General features: G+C 45.8%; 1 protein-coding gene and 1 pseudogene across 4 annotated transcripts in view; both read right to left on the bottom strand.

Annotated features, from left to right (window-relative positions):
- The window catches only part of TUFT1 (tuftelin 1), a 44,722-nt gene that overhangs the window by 19,735 nt on the left and 7,263 nt on the right, over positions 1 to 17,724 (bottom strand). The window contains exons 2-5 of one of the 4 annotated variants that reach the window (XM_050750924.1): positions 2,978 to 3,052; positions 2,465 to 2,566; positions 859 to 945; positions 227 to 316 (exon numbers count right to left, since the gene is read on the bottom strand). In XM_050750924.1, the coding sequence (XP_050606881.1) occupies positions 227 to 316; positions 859 to 945; positions 2,465 to 2,566; positions 2,978 to 3,052 (354 nt within the window). Of the gene's footprint in view, positions 1 to 226; positions 317 to 858; positions 946 to 2,464; positions 2,567 to 2,977; positions 3,919 to 17,724 lie in introns of those variants that run through there. The other 3 variants (XM_050750912.1, XM_050750902.1, XM_050750916.1) reach the window with 3 other exon arrangements.
- LOC126932564 (40S ribosomal protein S10-like) lies at positions 4,065 to 8,699 on the bottom strand (annotated as a pseudogene).

Raw genomic sequence — 17,724 nt, 5'->3', positions numbered from 1 at the left:
AGCAGGTGTACTTATGCTTAAGCTGACATGTGTAAATGTAAGTGCTCATCGGCTGGAGAGTCCTAACCAGATTGTGAGTGCTCCAGAGAAGCCAGCATCACCTCTATTTTCTCCATTCCTGGCAGAGATGCCAGACTGAGCACACACTGGGTAATTGGTAAATGAGACTGCCTGGCACAACCCCACTTCCTCGGTGGGGACCCAACCATGGACCGTTTCCTATTACCTGTATCTCCTGTCGATGGAGAGAATCTCCTAGGTCCCTGTCAAGCTTGCTACTTATATCCTCCCGGAGCTTCTGTAGGCAGTTCCTGGCCTGGGAGGGGAGGGGAAGAAACTTGAGCTTTAGGGTAGAGAAAGAGAGCACGCCAACTCACCCAACTCTGTGCACCATCCCCGGCCTGGACTATGAGTCAGGCACTGTCCTAACTACTGGCCGTAGGATGGAGAGAGGTACCCTGGTCAAGTGGGGCTACAGCTGACATTCTTGTTGGGGAGACACACACAACACAAAAGACAAATAAGTAAAATGTGTAATATGTTATATGGGCATAAGTGCCCATGAGAAACATGAGCCAGGAAGGGAGTGAAGAAATGCTGTGAAAAGTTGGCTGGTAATTTTCGATAGGTGGCTGGGGACAGTGCTAGGCACATAGTACTTAAGTATCCGTGGATTAATGGATCACGTATGAAGGGTCGAAAGTTATATATCTGACACACAGGAGGGGATGGCGGCATTTCAGAGGCATAAAGGAAAAAGAAGCGGAAAAACCAGAATCCACAAAGGAAGACAGCCAAAAAAAATGTGAGATTTAGAGAAATGACCTAGGCACTGCGTGAGAGGGAAGGGGTGCCCACCTCCTGGATGTACTGGACCTCACTCTTCAGCTGGTTAATATTCTTCTCATGAATCATCTTGTCTCCAGACCTCCCCTTCAAGTACACCTGAAATAAGAACACTATTTAGTTAAGAAACCTCAAATTAAATTAACTATACAAAAATAGGCAGCTTCATATAGTGCTGGTGGGAGGATAAATTGTTACCGCCAATTTACTGGGTGGAATGTGGTGATTCGGATCAGAAGACCTAAAAATATATTTACCTTTTGGTCTATCAATTCTACTTCTGGAAATTTACCCTCATGCAGTAAATTTAGCTAAATGCTCCATAGCTATATTGGCATAAACACTCACATATACACAGTCATGCATCACTTAATCATAGCAACACATTCTGAGGGATGCATCATTAGGCGATTTCATCCCTGTACAAACATCACAGAGTGTACACACACAAACCTAGACGGCATGGCCTCCTACACCCCTAGGTTGTACGGTGTACCCGATTGCTCCCAGGCTACAGACAAACCTGCACAGCATGTTAGTGTACTGAATACTGTAGGTGATTATCACACAATGGTAATGTATCAAACCTAGAAAAAATACAGTGAAAATGGAGTATAATAATCTTATGGGACCACTGTTGTCTACGCAGTCCATCACAGACCGAAATGTTGTTATGTAGCACATAACTGTACTGTAACTGAGTCAATCATATGGTATGGGATTTATATCTCGAAAAGCTGTCTTATTAAAAAAAAGAGAGAGAGAAATAACAAAAATCATTTTATTTTTAAAAAAATAAGTTCCAGCTGGGCGCGGTGGCTCAAGCCTGTAATCCTAGCACTTTGGGAGGCCGAGACGGGTGGATCACGAGGTCAGGAGATCGAGACCATCCTGGCTAACCCGGTGAAACCCCGTCTCTACTAAAAATACAAAAAACTAGCCGGGCGAGGTGGCGGGCGTCTGTAGTCCCAGCTACTTGGGAGGCTGAGGCAGGAGAATGGCGTAAACCCAGGAGGCGGAGCTTGCAGTGAGCTGAGATCCGGCCACTGCACTCCAGCCCGGGCAACATAGCAAGACTCCGTCTCAAAAAAAAAAAAAAAAAAAAAAAAAAGTTCCATCAGCCAGGTGGGGTGGTGCACACCTATAATACCAGCATTTTGGGAGGCTGAGGCAGGACGATTGCTTGAGCCCAGGAGTTGGAGACCAGCTCAGGCAACAAGGTGAGATTGTCTCTACAAAACTAAAAACATATAAATAAATAAATAAGTTCCATCAGGATGAACCCATTATAGGAAAATAATAAGTTCCATAAACACACCTCCTACCTGTCTCCACAACCTCCAGCAGCAAAACATGGTCAGTGGATAGGCCCCTAGTAAGGTCATCCAGTACGGCCCCTTGCCTGGGGCCAGGCCGCACCAAAGTTGCTAACAGGCAGACTGTAGTCTCCTGGTATTAATTAAGATGTTTCTAGGAGATTGCCAGGAACTAGCAGCTCAGGTCTGGTTCCTTCCATCAAACCACAAGCTCCCTTTGGCAACAACATCAACTGCTCCCTCTCACATACGTGCAGGGAGGAAGAGGACAGGGAGAAAAGTTGGAGGTGAACTAAGCTTACCTTAATGATCTCCTCATGTCCATCATGGGACTCCACCAGTTCTGAAGCCAGAGAATGACCAGTGGAGTGGCCGGACACCATGGCATAGGTCTTCCTTCCCGCCTGGCCGAAGAGAGACAAGACAGAGAGAGACATGGCTCAGAAATCACATGGCAAGCCCAGAAGTCCTGCCCCTCAACTAATGCAGAAGACCTGTTTCTCAAAAGACTTGAAGGGTTAGTCTGACTTTCCTCTCCAAAAACTCATTTCAGAACCTCTAACACAAGCCACACAGCAGCAAGAACACCGGCCAGGGAAAATTGGCAGAAATAGCAGCTTAGTTTTAATTTTAGTGGGGGACTCCTCCTGCCCCAAAGCAGTGCACAAGGCTGAGGCAGGCTGGATGTTGCTGAAAGGAGGGGCTCCCACGCTCGCGTCACCAGAGTCAGCTCCAGGCAGTACTAGGGTAAGAGGCCAGCAGCAAGGAAGCGCTGGTGTGGGGAGGGGGCCTTGCCCACCAGAATTCCGCAGTACCTTCTGGGCTATGTGTTCAAGTTCATCTCCTGTCAGTTCACCCTGGAGAGTCAGCCTGAGAATGTCCACGCTGCCCTAATAATGACAATGACAGCAACAATAACCCCTCACCTTTACAGTCTACAGGTACAAAGTGCTACCAGTACAGCGTGCTTCTGCCAGCCCTGTGGAGCGGGCCTTGTCATCACCACTTCACAGACTAGGAAAACAAGTCCAGGGAGGCAGCGTTACCTTGCCCAAAATCAGGTGTTTGGGGCGGTGACTCTGGGACCATCTGACAGTCCTTTCTTTCACAACAAGGACTACATGGCACACTGCTCTGTACGGCCCCAGCAGGGCTACCCTGGTTCTTGGACAACAGGGAACACATTGCATGCACTCTTCTTTCTCTGGTTGTGGAGAGGTCATTCCTGGACTGCTCATCCTCAATCCAGAATTTCTGCTCCTGACAACCAGCCAGCAAGTTATTGATGCACTTTATAAGACTAGCATATTCTTCCTGAACTAAACTATAAGAAAATACCTGAATTCAAACTCCCATTTCTATGAGCCACACGGAAATTATCCAAGTGAAAGCAGGCAAGATAACAGGTATTCCTCTAGAGATCAGCCTAATTTCAAAGAATAAAGCAGGTTTTCATTCATAAGTCAAATGTGTGTGTGTGTGTGTGTGTGTGTGTGTGTGTGACTGCAGCCTCGACCTCCCAGGCTTAAGTGATCCACCCTCCCAAGTAGCTGGGACTATAGGTGCACCAATATGCCCATCTAATTTTTGTATTTTTTGTAGAGATGAGGTTTTGCCATGTTGCCCAGGCTTCAAAGAAGGTTTTTTAAAAAAAAGGCTGGGCACGGTGGCTCATGCCTATAATCCCAGCACTTTGGGAGGCCAAGGCAGGTGGATCACGAGGTCAGGAGATCGAGACCATCCTGGCTAACACAGAGAAATCCCGTCTCTTCTAAAAAATACAAAAACAAAATTAGCCGGGCTTGGTGGCAGGCGCCTGTAGTCCCAGCTACTCAGGAGGCTGAGGCAGGAGAGTGCGTGAACCCGGGAGGCAGAGCTTGCAGTGAGCTGAGATGGCACCACTGCACTCCAGCCTGGGCGACACAGTAAGACTCCGTCTCAAAAACAAAACAAAACAAAAACAAACAAACAAACACAACACTTTGTGGGGAAAATTAAAAACCTGAAAGGAAAAAAGGTGGTAGGAGGGAAAACTAGGGGCCTATAGATTGGGAAGATGATAACGTTGAGAGAAAACTAACAAGGCAGAGTAGATCACCTGTACTATGCATGGAGGTGAATGAGGGGCTTAGCCACTATGGATCTCTGGTTCACACTGGAAAAATAAGGAGTTGGACCAAGTATATCTCAGGCTCCTTCTGGATTCCATTCTGTGACAGCATGAGGATGGAGTATATGCCTCTCCCAGACAATGAAGAGAAATAGGTGCTGGGCTACCCAAGAATGAAAGTGATCTTAAGGTCATTTGGTCATCAAAACATCTTACCGGTAACAGACAGGTTTTAAGGAACCCTCTTAACCTTCCAAATGTCTGGAGAAGATAACCTTCCAACTTGGCAGAGAAGAAATCAGTCTTTGGTGAGATACTTAACTCTTGGTGTTTTTATCTGTAAAATGGGTATATTACCATCCAACTGAGGGTTGTTTGTTTGTTTGTTTGTTTGAGATGGAGTCTTGCTCTTGTCTCCCAGGCTGGAGTGCAGTGACACGATCTCAGCTCACTGCAGCCTCCGCCTCCTGGGCTCAAGCAATTCTCCTGCCTCAGCCTCCCAAGTAGCTGGGATTATAGGCACACAATACCACACCTGGCTAATTTTTGTATTTTTAGTAGACACGGGGTTTCACCACGTTGGCCAGGCTGGTCTTGACCTCCTGACTTTGTGATCCTCCTGCCTCGGCCTCCCAAAGTGCTGGGATTACAGGCATGAGCCACTACTGTGCCTGGCCCCCAGCTGAGGGTTTTTTTGTTGAATATTACTTGAAAATGTTGCCAGGTGTGGTAGCTCATGCCTATAATCCCAGCATTTTGGGAGGCTGAGGTGGAAGGATCACCTGAGGTCAGGAGTTCGAGACCAGCCTGGCCAACATGATGAAACCCCATCTCTACTAAAAATACAAAAAAAATTAGCCAGGCATGGTGGTGGGTGCCTGTAATCCCAGCTGCTCAGGAGGCTGAGGCAGGAGAATCGCTTGAACCAGGGAGGGGGAGGCTGCAGTGAACTGATACCGCACTACTGCACTCCAGCCTGGACAACAGAGCGAGATGCCATCTCAAAAAAAAAAATAAAGAAAGAAAGAAAATGAGAAAATGTATGGAGGTTACTCTCTGCCAAACAGGAGGGTAGCACTGAAACATCAGCATCCTCCCACTTCTTGAAGTGAATCCAAAAGTAGGAAAGACAGAAGACACTGTCACAATGGCCCTTAAACCTTCCCAACCCTAACAAAGTAGCTGGTTTTATGAAAACACTTAATTCCTATGAGATAAAAGCCACATCCTTAGAGTGGCATGCAAGGCCCTCCACAGTGTGGGTAAACTCACACCTCTTGCTACCATCTCTCAGTGCCCTATCCAATACATTCGATGGTTTCCAACTTCAGTGTCTTTGCTCCCATCATTTCCTGTGCCTTAAATATCCATTCTTCCCATTTTCACCTAGGGCATCTGCAAGTTCCTCAAGTTCATGTTCAAATGCCTCATCTTCCAAGATGCTACCCTGCATCCTGTGGGAAACACGTCTTCCCCTCCTGGAGCTCCCACAGTGTCACAAGGCCTCCCATGGCATCTGCCTCTCAGTTATTTGTGTTCTGTGAAGAATTACCCCTTCTGTTAACTCCTCCAGAGCTGTTGTATGCCACAGCGCTTCGCAAAGGTATTTTCTGAATGCACAGAGAATGCTCTACGACATCTAGGTCAAGAAAATATTACAAAAGAAAGAAGAGGAAATTATTTCAAAATAGCCAGAATGGCTGACAATTCTTTCTTCCCAGGATACACCCGCACTTTTATTAAAACGCTCTTTCAGCCGGGTGCGATGGTTCACGCCAGTAAACCTAGCACTTTGGGAGGCCAAGGTGGGTGGATCACCTGAGGTCAGGAGTTTGAGACTAGCCTGGCCAACATGGTGAAACCCCATCTCTATTAAAAATATAAAACTCAGCCGGGTGTGGTGGCAGGCACCTGTAATCCCAGCTACTAGGGAGGCTGATGCAGGAGAATCACTTGAACCTTGGAGGTGGAGGTTCCAGGGAGCCAAGATCACACCACTGCACTCCAGCCTGGGCAACAGAGCGAGACTCCATCTCAAAGAGGGGGGAAAAAAAAAAAAAAAAAAAAACACTATCTCCCCATACCTGGAGGCAGGCTGGGAAAAGGCAGGGCATCCTTCAGTCAGAACAAAGGGGTTATTAGCTAACAAAGGCCCAGTCTGGTCTGTTTCGTAAACCCAGGCAATTCCAATTGGAAGAGCATAGACAACTAGGCTGGGTTGGGGCACTGAGAGATGATTCCGTCCAGCCATCAGAATTCCAGGTAGAGAGAAGAAAGAGGGTGAGTTAAAAATGTTCTCAAAGAAATAATGACCAAAACCTTTCAAAATTTGACAAAACACACAAACCTGTAGATTCAAGTAGCCAAGCAAACTTCAAACACAGCAAACATGAAATTCATGCCATGACAGATCATAATTAAATTTCTGATAACTAAAGACAAAGAAAAAATCTTGAAACCAGAGAAAAATAACCTTTGAGGGGAAAACAATGTGAATAATGGCAGATTTCTCATCGGAAATGTCAGAGGGTAGAAGGAAGTGGCATACTATTTTTCAAATGCTAAAAGAAAAGAACTTTCAATTCAGAATCCTATAACAAAGAAAAATATCCTTCAGCAATGAAGGGGAAATCAAGACATTCTCAGATGAAGGAAAACTAGGAGAATTTCCCACCAGCAGACCTACACTAAAAGAATGGCTGAAAAAGTTCTCTAAACAGAAAGAAAATGATTTAAAAAAAAAAAACGGAAACTTGAAATATTGAGAAGAAAGAAACATGAGTAGAAAAAAGATGGGTAAATACAACAAGATTTCCTTCCCCTCTCAGGTTTTCTTTTTCTTTTCTTTTCTTTTTTTTTTAATTTTTTTTGGCTATAAGTTTATTCAATGCAAAATAATCCTCTCCAATTTTACTGAGGTGGCTGACCATGTCCACAACCAAATCCACCTTTAAACTGGAATTCCGTTGCTGACCCAGCCCCAGCCTCAGCCTTCTTGTCGGCACCAGGGGGCACAGCACTCCGCCTGTAGGTATCTCCGTCGGCTTCCCTTCTTGTGAGTTTTGCAGGTCGCTCACCCTCCAGACCTTTAGGCTGAGGACTTCCAGTCTCTGGTGGCTGCAGCGTAGGGTGGCAGGCACAATCTCCAGGGCAGATGAAGGTAATCACAGAGATACTGGACGCCCTCATCGGTAAGGTACCAGTAGAAATGTCTCCAGGTAAACTGTTCCTTCACATAGCCTCGGGACTTGGGAGACTGCATGGCCTTCAGGACATGAAGGTTGGGCACATCCTTGTCTGCCAGCTCCAGGTGCTTAGGCATGTGGACATCCTTCTTGGCCACCATGACTCCCTCCTTAAAAAGGAGTTCATAAATGGGAATCCAATTCTTCTTAGGCATCAACATCTTGGTGGCTGTAGGGGCTGGGGCCGGGGCTGGAAAGCCCCTCTTAGGTTTTCTAAGTTACATTTGATGATTAAAGCAAAAAGTATAACAATGTCTGATGTGGTTCTAAATGTATGCAGAGAAAATATTTAAATATGATAATATTATACTATTAAATATCTAGTATCATAAATGGGAGACGGTAAAGGGATATAAAGGAAGGAAAGGTTTCTCTTCTTCACTCAAACTAGTAAAATGCCAACACCAGTAGACTGTGATAACCTATATACACATAATGTATAATACCTAGAGCAACCACTAAAAAGTCTATACAAACATATAACACTCAAAAACATTACAAATGAATAAAAATGGAATCTTAAAAAGTGCTCAATTAATCCACAGGAAGGCAGGAAAAAGAAAACAGATAAATGAAAAACAGAACCAGGCATCATAGCTCACATCTGTAATCTCAGCATTTTGTTTTGTTTTTGAGACGAATTCTCTTTCTGTCGCCCAGGCTGGAGTGCAGTGACGCAATCTCACTGCAACCTCTGCCTCCCGGGTTCAAGCAATTCTCCTATCTCAGCCTCCCCAGTAACTGGGATTACAAGCTCCCATCACAACACCTGGCTAATTTCCATACGTTAGTATAGAGGGGGTTTCACCATGTTGGTCAGGCTGGTCTCGAACTCCTGACCTCAAGTAATCCACCTTCCTTGGCCTCCCAAAGTGCTGGGATTACAGGCGTGAATCACTGTGCCCAGCCAGTAATCTCAGCATTTTGGGAGGCCAAGGTGGGAGGATTGCTTGAGGCCAGGAGCTTGAGACTAGACTGGGCAAGAAAGTTGCCCCCTCTCTTCAAAAAAGCATGTTTTTTTTCTTATCTAGGCATGGTGTTGTGTGCCTGTTGTCCCAGAAACTCAGGAGGCTGAGGTGGGAGGATTACTTGAGCTGGCAAGGTTGAGGCTGTAGTAAGCTGTGATCATACCACAGCACTCCAGCCTGGGCTACAGAGTAGGACCATGAGGAGAGGAGTCGGGGGGGGGGGGGGGGGGGGAGGAGACGGGGAGGGAGAGGGGAAAGGAAGGGGGAAAGGGAAAGGGAAAGGGAAGGGAAGGGAAGGGGAAAGGGAAAAGGAAAGGGAAAAAGCAGCTTTATTTGTAACAGCCAAAAACTAGAAACGACCCAGATGCCTTCAGTAGAGAAATGGTTAAACAAACTGTGGTACATCCGTTATTGTGGAATAGCACTCAGCAACAAAAGGGATCAAACTACTGATACATGCAACAACACTCTGCAGCGATTTTGTTGAGTGAAAAAAGCCAATCACAAAAGTTTACATGCTGTATAATTTCACTTGTGTAACATTTTTTAAATAACAAAGTTATAGAAATGGGAAAAGATTGGTGGTTACTAGGAGTTAAGAAGAAAGTAGGGGCAGGAGGGAAGTGGGTGTGGCTCTCAAAGCGCAACATGAGGGGTCCTTATGGTGATGGAAATGTTCCATAGCTTGACTGTATCAATGCCAATATCCTGGTTGTGATAGAGTACCATAGTTTTGCAAGATGTTACCACTGGAAAAAATGGAATAAAGGATACACGGGAATTCTATTATTTCTTATAACTGCATGTGAATCTACAATTATCTTTTTTTTTTTTTTTTTTTTTTTGAGACGGAGTCTCACCCTGTCACCCAGACTAGAGTGCAATGGCACCATCTCGGCTCACTGCAACCTCTGCCTCCCGGGTTCAAACGATTCTCCTGCCTCAGCTTCCCGAGTAGCTGGGATTACAGGCACCTGCCACCACACCCGGCTAATTTTTGTATTTTCAGTAGAGACAGGGTTTCACCATGTTGGCCAGGCTGGTCTCAAACTCCCAACCTCATGATCTGCCTGCCTCGGCCTCCCAAAGTGCTGGGATTACAGGTGTGAGCCACCATGCCCGACCTATAATTATATTTTTCTTAAAAAAAAAAAAAAAAGGAATTCATATTCCTTCAAGTACTTTCAGGGACAAAAAGAATATAATGAAGAAAATAAGCATTTATAATCCTGCCACCCAGAAACAGCCACTATTAAAATGTTAGTGTATGCCTTATAATTTTTTTTTCTTTTTTGAGAGGGAGTCTCATTCTGTTACCCAGGCTGGAATGCAATGGCACGATCTTGGCTCACCACACCCTCTGACTCCCCAGTTCAAGTGATCCTCCTACCTCAGCCTCCTGAGTAGCTGGGATTACAGGCATGCACCACCGTATCTGGCTAAGTTTTTGTATTTTTGATAGAGACGAGACACAGTTTCGCCATGTTGGCCAGGCTGGTCTGGAACTCCTGACCTCATGTGATCCACCCGCCTTGGCCTCCCAAAGTGCTGGGATTACAGGTGTGAGCCACCATGCCCGGCCTTAATATTTAGAACTTTTATTCATCAAAATACACTGCTGAGAGGGCTCGTGTGGTGGTTCACACCTGTAATCCCAGCACTTTGGGAGGCCGAGGTGGGTGGATCACCTGAGGTCAGGAGTTTGAGACCAGCCTGGCCAACATGCTGAAATCCCATCTTTACCAAAAATACAAAAATTACCCTGGAGTGGTGGCACACGCCTGTAGTCCCAGCTACTCAGGAGGCTGAGGTAGGAGGATCGCTTGAACTCTGGAGGCAGAGGTTGCAGTGAGCCAAGATCGTGTTACTGCGCTCCAGTCTGGACAACAGAGTGAGACTCTGTCTCAAAAAAAAAAAGTGGGGGAGGCCACGCACAGTGGTTCACAGTCCCAACACTTTGGGAGGCCAAGGTGGGTGGATCACAAGGTCAGGAGTTCGAGACCAGCCTGGCCAACATGGTGAAACCCTGTCTCTACTAAAAATACAAAAATTAGCCGGGCGTGGTGGCACGTGTCTGTAGTCCCAGCTACTCAGGAGGCTGAGACAGGAGAATCGCGTGAACCCGGGAAGTGGAGGTTGCAGTGAGCCAAGACTGTACGACTGCACTTCAACCTGGACAACAGAGCAAGACTCTGTCTCAATAATAATAATAATAATAAAAAGAGTGCATGGCAACCCACAGAGCAGAAGAAATTCACTATATGTATAACTGACAAAAGATGTCCAGAATATATAAAGAATTCTACTAAACAAAATGACTAACATGGGATCCTGGACTGAACCCTGGAACAGAAAAAAGATACTAGTGGGAAAAGTAGTGAAACCCAAATAGTCTACAATTTTGTGAACGGCATTGTACCAACATTAATTTCTTCATATGACAAACGTGCCATGGTGACCGAAGATGTTCACGTTGTGGGAAAACTGGATGAAGGGTATACAAGAGTTCTCTGTACTATCTTTGCAACTTTTCTGTAAATTTAAAAGTATTTCAAAATAAAATGTTTACTTAAAGAAAAAAAGAGAGACAGACAGCCAGACATGCAGACCAATAGAAAAACAGGCACAAGACGCCAACAGATATATCATCATGAGGATACCTAAACAGTCAACAAACATATGACAAGGGGTTCAACTTAATCAGGCATTATCAAAGAACTGGAAACTAAAACCACAAAACAATGCCACAAAATACCTATCAGAATGACTAACACGAGGCCGGGCGCGGTGGCTCAAGCCTGTAATCCCAGCACTTTGGGAGGCCGAGACGGGCAGATCACGAGGTCAGGAGATCGAGACCATCCTGGCTAACACGGTGAAACCCCGTCTCTACTAAAAAATACAGAAAACTAGCCGGGCGCGGTGGCGGGCGCCTGTAGTCCCAACTACTCGGGAGGCTGAGGCAGGAGAGTGGCGTGAACCCGGGAGGCGGAGCTTGCAGTGAGCTGAGATCTGGCCACTGCACTCCAGCCTGGGCGACAGAGCGAGACTCCGTCTCAAAAAAAAAATAAAAAATAAAAAATAAAAAAAAATAAAAAATAAAAAATAAAAAAAAATAAAGAATGACTAACACGAAATGGATAAAAAAAAAAATACCAAGTATTCAGCAGATGTGGAACAACCGACACTGAGACACTGATGCTGGGACTGCACAGTATCACAATCGCTGGAAAATTCAGAAGCATCAACCAAAGATGAACACTAAAGTACTCTAAGGCACAGGAATTCCACCACTAGTTACTCTACCCAACAGAAACACAAATGTAGGATCTCAGAATATGATACCCCAAAATGAAGGCCTTGGAAGAAAAAAGTTTTCTCTCACTTTCTCCTGACCTCTTTTCTGGCCTTTCATTCCTCCCCTCGCCGTCCCAAGGCTAGCCATAGAAACTAGAATCTCTCTTCTCAAGGCGGGTCATAGAAACCAGAACCCCTTTTCCCCAAAGCCAACCATAAAACCTAAAATTATTACTCTGACTTTCCACCTCTCTTTCTGTTAAAAACTAGCTATAAATAAATTATCTGGCTGGGCATGGTGGCTCACGCCTGTAATCCCAGCACTTTGGGAGGCATGGGCGGATCATGAGGTCAGGAGTTCGAGACCAGACTGGCCAACATGGTGAAACCTCGTCTCTACTAAAAATGAAAAAATTAGCCAGGCATGGTAGCAGGTGCCTGTAGTCCCAGCTACTTGGGAGGCTGAGGCAGGAGAATTGCTTGAACCTGGGAGGTGGAGGTTGCAGTGAGCCAAGATCGTGCCATTGCACTCCAGCCTGGGTGACAAAAGTAAGATTTCATCTAAAATTAAAAAAAAACAAAAAAATTCTCTGACCCACCTTGCTTGATTTTAAGTCACAAGACCCCCATTCCAGAGAGGGTCCTGCCTCATACCCAGAAGGAATGCTTAGAGAGGCCAAGAAGAATCTAGACAGACAGGCCTTGCTGGGTTTCCCACTTAGTCTCTTAGCATTAGATCATACCCTTTTTGTCCAATCATATTTCTACACAGCTGTCTATACTTTTTGAAATCTAAGAATGGCCTGCTTCTGATTCAGTAAGGCTAGCTTCTAAAAATAATAAAAATTGAAAATTAAAAAAGAATGGACGGTTTCCTCTGCACATTTGGGTCTTCATTCTGAAGGTTCCCATGTCACCTAAAAATATGATCAAATAAATGTGTATGCCTTTTTTCCTTTTTTTTGAGACAGAGCCTCTCTTGCTCTGTCGGCCAGGCTGGAGTGCAGTGGCACGATTTCGGCTCACTGCAACCTCCACCTCCCAGGCTCAAACAATTCTCCTGCCTCAGCCTCCCAAGCAGCTGGGATTACAGACACCCGCCACCACGCCCAGCTAATTTTTATATTTTTAGTAGAGACGGGGTTTCACCATGTTGGCCGGGCTGCTCTTGAACTCCTGAGCTCAGGTAATCCACCCGCCTCAGCTTCCCAAAGTGCTGGGATTACAGGTGTGAGCCACTGCGCCCAGCCCTTTTTTCCTATTAATCTATCTTTTGTCAGTGATTTTCAGCAAAACTTCCAAGGGTGAAGAGGAGGCTTTCCCTTTGCCCTGGCGCATACATATGTTTCCCATAAAAACATGTATACTAGAAAGTTCACAGTAGCATTTTTCGTAATAGCCTCAAACTAGAAATTACCCACATGTTCACCAAGAGTAGAATAAGTTGCAATATATTCATACAATGGAACTTTGTACAACAATGAAAAAGAATGAAGCACTGTACATGCAACATCAGTAAATCTCACAAAGACGTTAAGCAAAAGAATCCAGATGCAAAAGTACACTATATGATTCCACTTATATAAAAAGCACAAAAATAAGCAAAACTAATGTAATATGCACTTTGGAAGTCAGGACAGTGGTTACCCTTGAGGGTGAAGGTAGGTGGTAATTAGAAGGGGACAGGAGGGGGCTTCTGTAGTGCCTGTAATGATTTGTTTCTTGATCTGGGTGCTGCTTACAGGAATGTGTCTTGTTTGTGAAAATTACTTGACTGTACATTTGTGATGTATGTATGTTTCTGTATATATGTTATTATTAAATGTTTTTAAAAACAAAAAATCAAAAACTCATTATGGTATTAGAGTCCCCTTACGATCAGGACTATCACAGTCTATACCACATAAAATATTTTGACTCCCTCCAGTACCCCAATGTACCCTGCACTCTAACTGTCCCCAACTTTTTCCTGATCCAATCGTAGAAGGCATCCAAATCCAAGTCTGTTTCTGCTAATGGGTCTTCCGGTGCAATATGTGCTCCCACCTCCCCAGAGGTGCACATGTTGCTTTCTCCGACCAGGGTATCCTCTCCTCCCTTGCCTCCTTGGAGAATTCCTGCTCAGCCTTCAAGGCATCTCCTCTTTGAGGGTCCTATCCCAGCACTTCTCTCTCAGTCAGAGCACCTACTGCAACCAACATATCCCGCACTTTAACAAGGAGCCCATTCTTTTGTAACTATTTATTCATCTCCCCTAATAAAATCAAGCTCCTTGAAGACATGGATAGCTTATTTAGCACAACGCCTGGTCTAGAATAGGTTCTCAAAAAAATATGTGTTGCATGAGTTCCAGGTGATATGTTCAGGGATTTTCCCAATTCCCTTTGAGAAACTCCAGCTCTTCAGTTTAGAGAAGCAGTATGGAAAACTGAAAAAAGCAGAAACACAAAAGTAGCAGAGGAAGGTCAAGGAAAAATTGAGCAAAACTAAGAAGGCAACTCTAAAAAAAATACAAGTGGCTAATGGAATGGTAAAGATGCTCAACCTCACCAGTATAAGGAAAATGCAAATTAAAATGCTAATGAGCTATTTTGGGAGGATTTCCTTACATTTATAGAAATATAAAGATAAGACATGTAGAAGTATGTTCACAGCAGCATTGCATGCAATGACAAAATACCAGAAACCACCCAGATGGCCCACGGACAAGAAAACGAATTTTTAAACTATATATCCTCATTATTTTTGAGACAGGGTCTCACTGTGTCACCCAGGCTGGAGTGCAGTGACATGATCATGCCTCACTGTAGCCTTGACCTCCCAGGCTCAATTGATCCTCTCACCTCAGCTTCCTAAGTAGCTGGACTACAGGCGTGCACCACCATGCCTGGCTAATTAGAAAATGAATGAATAAACCCTGACATATTAGTACAATGAACCACTATTCAGCTGTGAAAACAAATGAACTATGCAACATGCATTGACATGAATAAATCTCAAAATAAATGTTAAATAAAAAAGCAAGCTGGGGCCGGGTGCGGTGGCTCACGCCTGTAATCCCAGCACTTTGGAAGGCCAACGCGGGCAGATCACTTGAGGTCTGGAGTTTGAGACCAACCTGGTCAACATGGTGAAAACCTGTCTCCACTGAAAATATAAAAATTAGCTGGGCCTGGTGGTGCATGCTTGTAACCCCAGCTACTCAGGAAGCCGAGGCGGGAGAATCGCTTGAACCCAAGGGGCGGAAGCAGTAAGCAAAGATTACACCATTGCACTCCAGCCTGGGCGACAGAGTGAGACTCCATCTCAAAAAAAAAAAAAAAAAAAAAAAAAAAAAAAAAAAAAAGCTATTTGGGCCAGGCAGTGGCTCACGCCTATAATCCCAGCACTTCGGGAGGCCAAGGCAGGTGGATCACCTGAAGTAAGGAGTTCAAGGCCAGCCTGGCCAACATGGTGAAACCCCGTCTCTACTAAAAATATAAAACACTGGTCAGGTGTGGTGGTGGGAGCCTGTAATCCCAGTTGCCTGGGAGGCTGAGGCCGGAGAATCGCTTGAGCCTGGGAGGCGCAGGCCCCAGGGAGATAAGGAGAGAGGTGCAGTGAGCCCTGTGACACTTATGTAATAAAACATATAAAGAGAAGGAAAGAAAAAGTACTAAACTTGGCTAGGCATGTTGGCTCAAGCCTGTAATCCCAGCAGTTTGGGAGGCCCACGCAGGCAGATCGCCTGAGTCCAGGAGTTTGAGACCAGCCTGGGCAACATAAGGAGACCCTGTCTCTACAAAAAGTACAAAAATTAGCCTGGTGTGGTGGTGCACACCTGTACTCCCAGCTACTAGGGAAGCTGAGGTGAGAGGATCAAGTGAGCCTGTAAGGTCAAGGCAGCAGAGAGCCAAGACCATGCCACTGCACTCCAACCCAGGTGACACAGCGAGACTCTGTCTCAAAACAAAGTACTAAACTTGAAGTCAGAGGCAGGATGATGACCATTAATCCTTGAGCAAATGACTCAATCTCTCTGGGTCTCAGTTTTCTGTCTGTAAAATGAGGGTGATAATACCACCACCGACATTTTAGAAAGGTTAGGTAGATGTGACAGAATGATGTAAAAGTGATTTGCAAACCACAAATCTCTTCACAAGGATGAAGCAGCATTACTTTCCCAAGTAGCTCTGTAAAGTCTGCAAAGGAAGAGCGTGGATGAAGTAAATTGTCTAATGGAGCTGATGAAAAACCCAGTGCTCTCTCTCTCTGGCACCTCATCCTCCACAACCGGAGAATGCATCTTAGTCAACAAGGCCACAGACCTCGGCCTGCACCCCCATCCTAGAGTCAAGGAGCAAATCCTGGGGCTCCTCTCTGCTTGGTGCACTTCGTTGTTTTCTGGAGCAGGCTCACATTTCCTCAGGATTGTGAGCAGGCTCCAGGGAGCTTTAGGAACACCCCAAAAATATCTGGCAGGGGGGTCTCCACTGGGGACTCTGAAAGGCAAGATGAGAAGTGAGGCCTTCTTCTCTAGGGAAAAAGGAGCAGTGCTAATCATAAGGTAAGCAGCCTCTAACCTCATAAACATCTCTGGGAGAAGCCCAGCTACCTTCAAATTATAGGCAGCCTCACCACTCTGTTCAAACAAATCTCCGGCTGTGACTCACCCCTCAAAGCAGGGAGGGGGTAAACACATAGCTGAGGGGTTAGAGATCAAGACGCCATAGCAGAGATAAGGAGATAAACAGGGAGGCCCCAGAGAGATAAGGAGAGAGGCGCAGAGTTCTCACACCACAGGCTCATGTGAATAGGGAAAAGCCTGCATTGCCCCAGCTCTCACTCCCCAGGTTTTACAGGGGTCACTAGGACTGGGTAGGAGTCAAGTGTTCTTTCTAAGAGGAAGCAAAGGAAGTAGAGATTGTCCCCGAGCTGGAAACCAGCAACCTTGATTCATCTTCACCCTGTATCCCATTCTTTCCTCACTTTGTCCCTCAATCCCATCCACTTTCCCACCCCAAGTGTACATGGCCTTTCAAGTTGCTGGAGGAGCAGTCACCTCGGTTTCCCCACGTTGAAAAATGGGAGGCCAGGCGCGGTGGCTCACGCCTGTAATCCCAGCACTTAGGGAGGCAGGCGGATCACGAGGTTAAGAGATTGAGACCATCCTGGCCAACAGGATAAAATCCCGTCTCTACTAAAAATACAAAAATTAGCTGGGCATGGTGGCACATGCCTGTAGCTCCAGCTACTCGGGAGGCTGAGGCAGAAGAATCGCTTGAACCTGGGAGGTGGAAGTTGCAGTGAGCTGAGGTCGGGCCATGCACTCCAGCCTGGTGACAGAGCGAGACTCCGTGTCAAAAAAAAAAAAACTCCAAGAAAAATATGAACAGTTAGCCCCTTGTAACAATGGCACCCAAGTGATCAGGATGAAGAATGCCCCACAAAGTCAAAGAAGAGAGCCGGATGGGATAGGTGGGTGCCTACCCTCTCCTTGAGTGAGGCTCGCACCCGACTCAGCTCATCAGTCTCAGGTACATGGTCCTGCCTTCTGCAGTGCTGCCTAAGCCAGAGATGGCCCTTTGTGGAATAGGACACAAAGATTCACTCCCTTTCTTCCTCCCCATATTAGCCAACAAAACAGGAGTTTGCTTTTTATGTGGCTGCCTACCCAGAGGCATGGGCTGGACAGGCACTATGTAGAGGGCTGACCAGGGTTACTGTGAGGTGAAATGAGAAAAAGGATTTGAGGTGGCACCCTACATGAGGCAGCCCTTCTCATTACTTGGAGCCTTAACAAAGGAAAACAATGGGGCCGAGCAGTGACTGTGTGTCCGTAGAGGGAAGTGAGCTCCTGAACCAGCTCTGAAGGAGACACCCACTTGCTGAGCCAGTCTCTCTCTAGGACACCTACCTAGCGACCAGCAAACCTGGAATGAAAGGGCAAGTTCCTCAGTGCC

Source organism: Macaca thibetana, chromosome 1, assembly GCF_024542745.1.
Source record: "Macaca thibetana thibetana isolate TM-01 chromosome 1, ASM2454274v1, whole genome shotgun sequence".
Classification (NCBI taxonomy): domain Eukaryota; kingdom Metazoa; phylum Chordata; class Mammalia; order Primates; family Cercopithecidae; genus Macaca; species Macaca thibetana.
The sequence above is the reverse complement of the archived record's forward strand: the minus strand, read 5'-3'. Positions and strand labels throughout refer to the sequence as shown.